The sequence below is a fragment of the Acomys russatus genome, chromosome 31 (genome assembly GCF_903995435.1).
Source record: "Acomys russatus chromosome 31, mAcoRus1.1, whole genome shotgun sequence".
In the NCBI taxonomy this organism is placed as follows: Eukaryota; Metazoa; Chordata; class Mammalia; order Rodentia; family Muridae; genus Acomys; species Acomys russatus.
In genome coordinates, this window is record NC_067167.1 from 5,681,318 (window position 1) to 5,693,980 (window position 12,663).

Genomic DNA, 12,663 nt, shown 5'->3' on the forward strand with positions numbered 1-12,663 from the left:
GATATCTTTCCATATCCACATGCTTCCATAAATATCTATTATCCAAACTGTGAAATTTCACTTGGGAGACATTATGATAACTTTTCTGGGAATTTTCACTGGCCAAGACTTTATTGCACAACACAGCACAAGTTAGGAATGCCTTCCCATCAGGAATGGCTCATTAACTCAATAACTGACAGGAATGAGTATATAAAAGATTCAGCTTCAGGAGTTGAGGAGATGTCTCACTTGTAAATGTGTGTATGCTTAACATAAGTTTGATTTGTGTGATGACCTGAGTTCAAAATATGCATCACAACACCAGCAATTACAAAGGTTAGGGAAAAGAGTAGAGGCTACTGTCTGACAGTTCTGTGATTTGGACCCAGCTCCTCCTTTGGAGAACCAAGAATCTTATGTGGATTTTTGTCTTCCTTATAGTTATACTGTATTCTTCATCATGGTATCATGAGTGTCAAATGTAATCATATGTATAATTGCTCAGCTATGTAGTGATATAAACAATTATTATGAAGATGTTAGAAATAGGGCAGTTGTGCTTAGGATATAAAAATCATAAAAAGTTTTACAGGTACTAGTGAACACTTTACTTTCAGAGAATAACAGACCATATCACACTATCGTTGCTCTTGAACTTAACAATGAATAGACTCACCTGAAGTATTCTGCATTTGTAATATCAACCAGACCAGCAGGACACCAAGAGCTGAAAGAGAAAGAAGAGGAAATACTCGAGTTGGGTTCCTTTGGAGTTCTAGCTCTCTCTCTTTGAAGTTTTATAGGCTTTGTTTGCCATATGAATGAGACTCCTACCCTTATGCATATTAGTTCACAGCAGTTATCATGGTGGATTGTGAGGAGCCTGAAAATACTCAAGAGTAAAACATACATCCTATTACAGCTGTGACCCCAGCAGTGAAGTCAACTGTTCCTCCAAGGCTTGCATAAAAATGCCACACCCAGAATCTCCATTCTATATTCAGTGGTCCCTCTCACCAGCTCAGGCTTCTAAACCCACATTGTGTAGGATTATAAATCTAATATTTATATATAATGCATGTGTTGGCTGACTTTTCTGATTGAGTCTCTTTTTATTATTCTCAGAAAAGAAAGTACACTGGTTGATTTATGTCAACTCAATACAAATATGATATAGCTTGGAGATGGGAATCTTTGCTGATAAATTACTCCATCAGGCTGGCCAGTAGGCAAAACTGTGGGATATTTTCTTGATTTGTGATAGATGTGGGAGGATCCAGAACATAATAGGCAGAGCCACTCCCTGGGAAGGTGGTCCAGAGTTGTATAAGAAAGCAGACTGAAAGGACAATACGTGCAGTAAAATTCGAACCCCTACTCAGATCTAGCCAATGGACAGGGCATTCTCCACAGTTGAGTGGAGAGTGGGGACTGACTTTCACACAAACTCTGGTGCCTCATATTTGACCACATACCCTGGATGGGGAGACCTGGTGGCACTCAGAGGAAGGATAGCAGGCTACCAAGAAGAGACTTGATACCCTATGAGCATATAAAGGGGGAGGAGGTACCCCTCAGTCACACTCATAGGAGAGAGGAGTAGAGGAAAGGTGGGAGGGAAGGAGGAATGGGAGGGTACAAGGGATGGGATAACCATTGAGATGTAATATGAATAAATTAATAAAATATATATTTTAAAAAAGAAAGCAGGCTGAACAAGCCATAGAAAGCAAGCCAATAAGAATCACTGTCCATCATCCTTGCTTTATTTCATGATTTAAGTTTTCACATTGACTTCTCTTCGTACATGGTAAACTAACATAAATGGTTCCTCCCCAACTTGCTTTTAGTCATGGTGTTTATTTTTTATCAAAGCAACAGAAGGCAAACTAGGACAAGAATCTAATAACAAGTGAAAGAAGCACTTTTAGTGTTCCTTGGTGAAAATAGGAGTTTAACTGAGATTATTTCCAGGAGCATCTGTGAGGTCTTACTTGCAGGAACACAGTCAACTAAGGGGAAAATATGCCACCAGAGAGTTTCATTACTAATACGACAATCTTTATTTCCTATATGTCTTTTGGAAAAAGGCAACAAATATGCCCTGTGAAACCTCCTCTCCATAAAGAAATAATAGGGAACCTAATGCTGTTAATGTGCGCAGAAGAACCCACATGTTTGCCCTGCAAAGAGTACAGAGTTTCACAAGAAGGTGAAGCTGGTTTAAATAATGTATTTTATGTAGTCCGCAAGGTTTTAAAAATTGGCATCCTATTGCACACGCATGTGTAATTAGAAAAACACATGTTGCTATAACTGATCATTTTAAATATACTACATTATTTTGTGTGCATTGAGTCTCTGATGTAGTACATGTTTCAAAAAAAGTGCTACGTCGTCACTCAAATTTAACGTATTCCTTGTGCTCAAGCGCTACATGTGGGTGGCTGGAATAGTGTTTACAGGGGACATTTAACCTGCACTGATGTTGACATTCTCAGAAATCCAAGTGAAAAGTAGAAAAGCACTGACCATGCATGTTGGACCTCATACCCTCTAGTTGCTAGAAAAAGCCTCACACACCACTTCATAGATGTCATGAGAGATAAATATCCTTCTTTATACCATGCAATTCCAGATAACAGAACCCCAAAGGCAGTATAGATCATTTTGTTGCCACAAAGATAAAAAAAAATTCACAACAGAGGCATGTACAGAACTAGGACATTGTAGCATGCTGAGAAATAATTCTCCATGTGCAGACCTGACTGGTGGTCAATTTGTAGCGAATAGTGGAAGGTTCACCTTAGCCTGCCCTAAATGGACTTTCTATATATGCAGATGACTTAATAACCCCACATATGAAAGGGCATTAGTTTGCAACCATCAGGAGGCACACCATAAATATTTGGGGAAAAAAAACTGTGTCTCCTGTTGGGTTTTTAGCTATCAATATATGCTCATCGACTTTTTGCACATTCATTGGTAGCAAACACCACTTTCTTTTCCTGTTTCTTGGCATCCTTTCACTAACTAATTCTACACATCCTTTACCATGATTCTTATCCTATACTTATATTTTGAGATAATGCTGGAGACCTATGCAGCTTTATGAAAATAAAAAAGTAGACAAAACTATTGATGCCCATAATTCAGTCCTTCCATGTGTGGAATACGTAAAATTATGTTGTCTCAAAATGTTTTGAAAATGATTTAAGATTTAATTCTATATATGTATCTGTGCCACACGTATGAAGGGGGCCAGAAGGTGTCAAATCCCTGGAACTGGAGTTACGGGTAGTTCTGACTTGATACTGGAAACAAAAATCAGGTCCTCTGAAAGAGAAGCCAGTGTTCTTAACCACGGAGCCATCTCCCAATGCAAAAAGAGGATTAAGATGAAATCCCAAACTGGCAAAGATTCTTTAAAATATGTGTCTAAAATTTCCTGATTATGATGTTACTAAAAAAAAAAAAATGGTAGCACAAACCAAGTAGGTGAAATTGGCTTCCATCATTACATGATGCTTAATGTTGTTATTACTACTCAAAATCACATCCCTGATCTCTTCTGCCTCCTTCTATAAAAAGAAAATTCAGAAGTAGAGCAATGACAGGAAATAAACAGGTCTAAATTGGGAAGACAAGGGAGATACAAAGAAAAAAAATGTCTTTAACTGCAATGTACAATGTATCACTTTTTCATCTCAGGCCTAAGAAGAAAACTTTGTATAGTTTTAAACACTGAAGGCTCTTTTACTATTGCTATTGCCTTTTAGTTCATTCTGAAGTTTAATGGATGTCTATTTTCACATAAATTTGTGAACTTATCTGAAAGTTTGCTTCTCTGTGTAAAACGTCAGCTTCTGATGAGTCTTTGGTTTGGTTTTGTTCACTGTAGATTTCTGTTTTGTCTGGTACCTATAAGTACTGCACAAGGAATCTCAACCTAGGAAATTCTGCACAGAGATTTTATAACACAGTCACATGACCTGTTGCTGGAGAAACTCCAACTCTGGGTAAGAAATGTTACAATTGAAAAACCATAGGGAGATTAAAGAACCGCGTTACACTTACCTGTGGCATTCAGCAGGCACCTGCTTCCCACATTTCCAGTTTCTACCATCATAGATTTGAGAATCTCTCCAAAAAGTCTGGTTGAGAGTTCCTGAAATGAATGAACCTTTGAAATATCATCTCCTGCTGGTCAGAAAACTAAGATGATAAACAATGCAAACAAAACCCATTGACATCTACATATTTCCATAATTGCATATGGCAACCCATCTCAAACTAAATACACAGCAAAGATTACCAGAGTATGGTAGACTGGTGCAAGCATGCCGACTCTTCAATAGACAGCCAAGAATTCACATCAGAGGAGACCGTCCTACTCTACATCCAACAGAGGGCTAATGTCCAAAATATGTAAAGAAGTCAAGAAACTAAACAGCAACAAGCCAAATAACCCAATTAAAAAATGGGGTACAGAGATAAACAGAATTCTCAACAGAGGAATATTTCATGGCCGAAAAGCACTTAAAGAAATGCTAAACATCCTTAGTCATCAGATAAATGCAAATCAAAATGACTCTGAGATTCCATCTTACATCCGTCAAAATGGCTAAGATCAAAAACTCAAGTGACAGCACGTGCTGGTGAGGATGTGGAAAAAGGGGAACACTCCTCCATTGCTGGTAGGAGTGCAAACTTGTTCAACTACTTTGGAAATCAAGGTGGCACTTTCTCATAAAATAGAAAACAGCTTTACACCAAGACCCAACTATACCACTCCTGGGCATATGCCTGAAAGATGCTCCGCCATAAAAGGATGTTTACTCAGCTATATTCATAGCAGCTTTATTCATAATAGCCAGAATCTGGAAACAACCTAGATGTCTCTCAACTGAAGGGTGGGTACAGAAATTGTGGTACATTTACAACAAATCATGAAATTTGCAGCAAATGGATAGAACTAAAAAATGGTCATCCTGTGTTGGGTGACCCAAACCCAGAAAGACATTCATGGCATATACTCACTTATAAGTGGATATTATCCCAGCATAGATGTCCTCTGAAAGACTCCACCCAGCAGGGGATCAAAACAGATTCTAAGACCCACAGCCAAACTCTGGGCAGAGAACTGAGAATTGTACTGAAAAGTGGTGGGACAGAAGGTTCCAGAGAGTACAGGAGCTCCACAAGAGACCATCAAAGCCAAAAATATCCTGGACCTAGAAGGACCTACACAAACTGATGCACCAACCCCAGGACAATGCACACAAAGAACCCAGACACCCTGTTCAGATATAGCTGATGGACAGCTCATTCTCCACTTGGATCCTCTAATAAGGGGAGCAGGGACAACTTCTGACATGGACTCTGGTACTCATGATTTAATCACTTAGCCTTGGAGGTGTGGCGTTGCCAGGGGAGGAAGAAGATGCAGGCTATCCTAATGACATTTTATAGGCTGAGTTCAGATGATAGGGGAGGAGGACCCCCCCCCCATCAGTGAACTAGGGCAAGGGAATAGGGGGGAAGAAGTAAGGGGTGGGGATGGGAGGATATGAGCAAGAGTGTAACAATCAGGATGTAATGTGAATAAATTAGAAAAAAAATTTAAAATTTGGAAAATGAATTGGCATTCAGTGTAGCTTAATTCTCCTAGCAATTAAAATCTAGTGCACTCAGAGATAGTCCCATAGTAAAGTTGTTCTTACACTCACTGTCACTATGGCTTTTAAAGTTTTCAATAGCAATCATGTCCATTTTGGTTTACATATGACAGTGCATTGTGAAATAATGTGAAACAAAAAGCACTTGTTGCTTCACAGTGTGCTGTATTCTACAATTTCAGTTAGCTATTTTTGTAGTTACTTGGGGATTTACAATGTATTATAATTAACTGCAGTCACCATACCTTCCCATAAAACCTTACAACTTTATTTTTTAGTATCTGAAATGTCTGAATTTTAAACTCTTTAAATACTATCTCATTTCTTTAACCATGCCAACTCAGCATTCATAGTCAATATTCTATTTTTAATTCTTAATTTCATGGGTTTTTTTTTTCCATTCCAAAAAGTATACATTCTGGAACTGAGGACATGACACTCTGGATAAGAGTGCTTCATGTGCAACCATAAGGAGCTGAGCTGAGTTGGAATTTTCTAACATCTATCTAAAAATATGTGACAGCTGCTCATGCATCTAACCCAAGCACTGGAAGGTAGAGAAAAGTCTATACATCTGACCAGTTACTCTAGACAAATTTGCAAGTTCCCACTTTGGCTTGGGATCTTTTCACAAAAGAGTAAAGTTGGAAGTGAGAGAAGTAATCCAATAGCCTCTTCTGGCTTCTGCTTATGCGTGTAATTCATGCCTTCTAGGTAAGTAGGGGAGGTATTTTTCTTCGGGAATGTGGCCACTGGTAGATTGTGGGTGGCTTTATTTTGTGTGTATGTGTGTGTGTGTGTGTGTTTTATTTATTTATTTTTATTAATTTATTCTTGTTACATCTCAATAGTTATCCGTGGGTGGCTTTATAAACATGGAAAATTAGGTGTAACCAATTCTTTATAACCATGGAAAATTAGGTGCAACAGAAGAAAGGGTATGAAGTTTGCGGGGGTCAATGAAAGGGAGGGTCTTGAAGGAGTCACTGGAAGGCGGATGTAATCAAAGCATATTGTGTGCACAAGTAGAAAATTCTGAAACAATAAATACAAAAATTAAAGACCACACCTTTTCCAAAAAGGAGGTAGAAATACATTCATTGGCATTCCTAGGATAACTCACTAACATTCCTTATATGGCGATGTATTTGACTACTCTAGAGAATTTATGAATTTGTGTCTGTGTTTAAAATTATACCTTGTCCTTTTTGTGACACATAGTACTTTTAAGGTGGTATTATTCAGATTTTCTTCATATACCTAGATAGTGGGGATCCTGAAGCAACAGGGAACAAAACTTTCTATGAGTTGGTGACTTTTGAAGCTATCTTGGCAAGGGTATTGTCTTTAGACATGTGTGTGCATGAATTTTTACAAAACCAAAAAGGTCATGAGTGGGTAGAGGTGAGATGACAAATTCACACTGATACTCATTGGTAAACGATATCAGAATGGTTAGTTCTCAGTCTGGATTTTGTTTGATCTTCATAATTAACATTATTTTAATGATTTCTGTAAGCAAACATTAGATGTATTTAAGAGGGTCTTATTGCTTACTTTGCAGGCTTGTGAGAGAAATTGTCTGCCAAGATTTCCCTTTGTTGGAAAATGGTTATGTTGGCCTCATGTATTGGACACTTTACAGTCACTCTGAGAGTGTTCTATTAGCTGATGAGACCCACACCACCAGGAATAAATATGTGTTCTAGTTGTGACCATCTCAGCAGCTGGAGCCATCATTGGGAATCATTCAATTTGGAGAACAACCTTCCATTGCTGTGCTTTCACTTTTGTCTGAGTGGGTTTATCAATCACACAGTAATCAGGCACAAAAATAACAAAACAAAGAGCAGAAATATACTAGAGGCCAGATTAGACATAAACAGATATAGATAAAAGAGGCCTGAGTGGCAGAGGTCGCCATGGGGAATGTCTTCTCATGAATGAGATTGCTCCCTGGCCATTGCCACCACTATTGAGCTATTGCTTAGAGTGAATAAAGCCCTTGAAGTAAATAAATCAATATAATAGAACAGAGATTCTTTTAAAAAGGAATATATGGAGGAGGATAGGGAAAGTGAAAAAAGAATAAGAAAAAATAGTGACCATAAAATGATTTAAAAGTTGGGAAAGCAAAGCAACTTATAACTAGGTTGTTTCTGTTATTGTTCCATCTCCACAATCTTGTTCTGATATTTGTTCTGTGAGTACCTGAGTTTTCAATCTCTTGGGCTTGCCTCTAAGTTTACTCAGCAGCTTTCTCGGTTCCCCAACAACAATTAGTTGCTAATTACAAACACTTAAATGACACCCTAAACTAGTACACTAGCTATTCTGAATTTAGATTGAAAACATTTAATTTAAGATGGGTGGTCATTTTCTAACTGATAAAAATTGTCTCTACCCCAAAAGCTGTAGTGTTCTTACTAAGGAAAAACTATGTCAGGTACTGGTTTCCATTTTAATCTACTGATTGTATGTTATTAACATATATTTTTCACATCTGCTTTTGTTTGTAATAAGGGTGTGTGTCTCTGTGTGTGTATATATATATGTGTGTGTGTGTGTGTGTAATTGTGTATGTGTAATTTACCTTATGCATTATTCAGCTCACATAACACATTAGAAAATGAAACATTTATTCAATAAATATTAAAATATAGCTGCTTAAATCTTGAAAAACCCACCAGTGGTCTTAAAGTGACTTTATCTCTTAACTTTTAGTGTTTCATCATAAGAAATTATTTTAATGTGTTTTTAATTTTTGAAATTATAATATAATTACATAATTTTTTCTCTTCATTTTCATCTTTCTAATCCTTTCCATATACCTCTTTGATCTCTTAAATTCATAGCTTATTTCTCTAGTTGTTACACACTCAAACCAATATGTATAAAATTAAATCTGTTAGAAGAAAAAGTGGAGAAGAGTCTGGACCTCGTTGGCACAGGAGACAACTTCCTGAACAGAACTCCAATGGCCCAGGACTTAAGGTCAGCAATTAATAAATGAGACCTCATGAGGCTCAGAAGCTTTTGTAAGGAAAATGACACTGTCAACAGAACAAAATGACAGCCTACAGACTGGGAAAAGATCTTCACCAAGCCTACTTCTGACAAAGGACTAATATCCAAAATATATAAAGAGTTCAAGAAGTTAAACCCCACCAAACCAAATAACCCAATTAAGAAATGGGGCTCAAAACTAAACAGAATTCTCAACAGAGGAATTTTGAATGGCTGAGAAGCATTTTTTTTTTAATGCTCAACGTCCTTAGCCATTAGAGAAATGCAAATCAAAACAGCTCTGAGATTCCATCTTACACCCATCAGAATGGCTAAGATCAAAAACTCAAGTGACAGCCTATGCTGGCGAGGATGTGGAGGAAGGGGAGCACTCCTTCATTGCTGGTGGGAGTAAAAACTTGTACAACCACTTTGGAAATCAATCTGGTGCTTTCTCTGAAAACTGGTAATAGGGCTGCCTCACAACCCAGCTATTCCACTCTTTGGAATATACCCAAAAGATGCTCCACCACAGAAGAAAGACATATGCTCAACCATGTTCATAGCAGCCTTATATATAATAGCCAGAACCTGGAAACAACCTAAATGCCCCTCAGTTGAAGAATGGATAAAGAAACTGTGGTAAATTTATACGATGGAATACTACTCAGCTATTAAAACCAAGGAAATGCTGAAATCTGTGGGTAAATGGATGGAACTAGAAATGGTCATCCTGAGTGTGTTAACTGAGACCCAGGAAGACATACATGGTATATACTCACTTATAATTGGACACTAGCCCAACAGGGATGTCCCCTGAAAGTCTTCACTTACCAGGAAATTGGGATAGATGCAAGAGAGAAGTGTGGGAGAATGGGAAATAAAAGGATCCAGAGAGTCTTAGAAACCCACAAGAAGAACATCATGATGGGCATATCTAGACCCAGGGGGCTCTGCTCAAACTACTGAACCAAACAAGGACAATACATGCAATAAATATTGAATCTCTACTCAGATCTAGCCAATGGACAGAACATTCTGCACAGTTGTGTGGAGAGTGTGGACTGACTCTGACATGGACTCTGGTGACCCATATTTGATCACTTCCTCTTGGTGTGGAGGCCTGGTGGCACTCAGAGAAAGGATAAGCAGGCTACGAAGATGAGACTTGATAGACTGTGACCTTAGAGTACAGTAGTAGGACACATACTTTGGAGGTACCTCCATTAACTCTCGAATTGGACTTAAGACATGCCCAAAAAGAGAACCATCATGTCTGGTACTGGAAACCTAGACAACTACCTGGATCTACTGAAGATGTAGAACTTGGGTGAGAACCTACATCCACTACTTTACTAAAGCAACATAATCTCTCAGCATCTTATGAATATTTTTTTTATAGGCACAGCTAAGTGTAGTCCTCCTGCCTTATCAAGGGAATGTTATTTTATGACTGATGGATACCACTACAGAAAAAACCACACCCAATCAAAATACAGAGTTCTGGAATGTTTCCAAAAGCATTCTTGGCAACAAAGGCACAGGGAACATTTAGAAAAAGGCAGAAGAAAGATTACAATATCCAGAGGATCAGTCAATCTGCTGTGAGACTGGTTTCCTGGTATTGTCAAAAGCTACACCATAAAGTTTCACTAACATGACTGTCTAAACATGGGCTGGATGAGGACAACAATAAAGATGTTATTGTCTGGGGTAAATACCATGGGACTTCAACTCCACAAAAGAAGTGCTGAGAGTGTAAGAAATTGTCTTCTACAAGAGACGCATGGGAGAATAGCAAAATAAAAGGATACAGAGGGTCCTAGAAATCTACAAGTAGAACAATATGATAGGCAGGTTTGGGCCCAGGGGTCCCGCTCAAACTAAGGCACCAGCCAAGGACAATACAGGAGGTAAACTTTAAACCCCTTCCCAGATCTAGCCAATGGTCAGAATAGTCTCCACAGTTGAGTGGAGAGTGGAATATGACTTTCTCACGTACTCTGGTGCCTCACATTTGACCATGTCCCCTGGAGGGGGAGACCTGGTGGCACTCAGAGGAAGGACAGCAGGTTGCCAAGAAGAGACTTGATACCCTATGAGAATATACAGGGGGACGTAATCCCCCTCAGGAACAGTCATAGGGGAGGGGAATAATGGGAAAATGGGAGGGAAGGAAGAATGGGAGGATACAAGGGATGGGATAAACATTGAGATGTATCAAGAATAAATTAATAAAAAAATAAATTAATAAAAAATAAATAAATAAATAAATAAATAAATAAATAAAAAGAAAAGGCACATATTGATTACCTAATGTCAAATCATCAGGCCTGAAAACATGCATCTTAATAACATTATACAGGCTGAGGATGTTGTATGTGAGACTGTATATGCACATAATAACAAATATACCACAACAATATATATATGTATATAACAACAATTAATAAAATTAAAGAAGCTGTTCATTGAAAATAGAGCAAGTTAACAGCACATCATAAGAACTGAGTGGAGAGAGGAAAATGAAGGGAGAGAGGATATAATCATGTTATAAGTAAGAAATTATCGTATGGCTCATTTTAAGATTTTTTTTTTCACACACCATTAGTCACATACAATAAGTCCATTCCTACCAGAAAAATACACAGATTCCTCAACCAAGCAATGTGCAAAATAAAGTTGAGATCTATGAGCACATGGCACCCTTCGAGAGATAATGTGGATAGCTAGAAGGGTCTCTTTGTACGCATTTCCATTCAAGACAGGTTTTTTTTTTTTTTTTTTCTTTTCTGACATAAAATCACAAGAAAAATTTTTCCTATTTTCCATGGTCAGTTGTTAAACTAGAAGCTACTTACCTTAGCGATAATGAATTTTGCTTCTCACTCGGTCTGGAACGTTCTTAGCACTAACAAAAGAGGAAGTGCCTCACTGCTTATCTTGTCTCCCCTTTCTCAAGGGATCTTGAGGTCAGATGAGAAGGCTGGACTTTTTGCTGAGATGTTTGCTTAACGTATGCTAACTAGTTCTCTTTTCAGCAATGTAAAATAAACCTTGCAATGTCAAGGGAAGATCGTATTCTAGTGCCGCATAAAGTGATTTTTTTTTTTTTTTCAAATGGTGGTTGTCTATAGACATCATGGTAAAACTCCAGTGGTTACAAGTCCAACTTCAAAGTTGCATCTTTAGTTGAACTCTTGTTTTATTAATTGATTCACTTTACATCCCAATCATAGCCCCTTTCCTCATCTCCTCCCAGTCCCACCTTTCCTTCCTCTTCCTCTATCCCACTTTTTGAAAATACTCACGAAGCCCACGCAACTATGCCAACCCACTCTTCCTAGAAGATTCTTGACTGGACTTAGGAGTGGTGCCCTGACATCTTGTCTTATTTATGTTAAGAGACTCTTATTGAATTCTACCATGTTCCATATAGCAATTATGCTGGCAATCGAAATACAGATATTGTAACTTACCTCTAGTCTTAGACAGTAATAAAAATTTAGTCTTACATGTCCTCACATTACCATTTTCCTTTCCACTTCGCCACATTTTTTTAGTAGATGAAGGAGTCAAAGTAATGGCTTTTTCAAACATTTGCCGAGAAACAAGTTCATAAGTTGGTCTGTGAGTGGTATAAAAGCACTTCACATAATAATCCAAAGGTAGAACTTTCTCTACTGTCGTAGGCAACATTATTGGAATAAAAGTTTCTTAATGCACCAGTGAAATGTCCAAAACCAAGAGAAACTGCTAAAATTTTAAGCATTAAGTATGATTAGTGTTCAATGTTGCATTTCAGAGGTGTCTGCAGTAAAATACACATATTTTCTGTCTTTGAGTGGGTTTGTTCGGACATTGACAAAATGATTGGCCAGGTGGTTGTATTTTACAAAGGAAATAACATCTAACAAAGTGCAAAAATACTATCATGTTGGTCATACGCAAAAGAATCAAAACTTACAAAAATATTTCATTCCTGTTTTCAAGTTAT

General features: G+C 37.8%; 1 protein-coding gene across 1 annotated transcript in view; it reads right to left on the reverse strand.

The window, feature by feature from the left end:
- The window catches only part of LOC127212667 (adhesion G protein-coupled receptor E4-like), a 47,025-nt gene extending 35,430 nt beyond the window's left edge, over positions 1–11,595 (reverse strand). The window contains exons 1-3 of the mRNA XM_051172751.1: positions 11,528–11,595; positions 4,060–4,150; positions 659–709 (exon numbers count right to left, since the gene is read on the reverse strand). Of these exons, the coding sequence (XP_051028708.1) occupies positions 659–709; positions 4,060–4,111 (103 nt within the window). The 5' untranslated portion in view covers positions 4,112–4,150; positions 11,528–11,595. The remainder of the gene's footprint in view (positions 1–658; positions 710–4,059; positions 4,151–11,527) is intronic.
- Between the last annotated feature and the right edge of the window lie 1,068 nt (positions 11,596–12,663).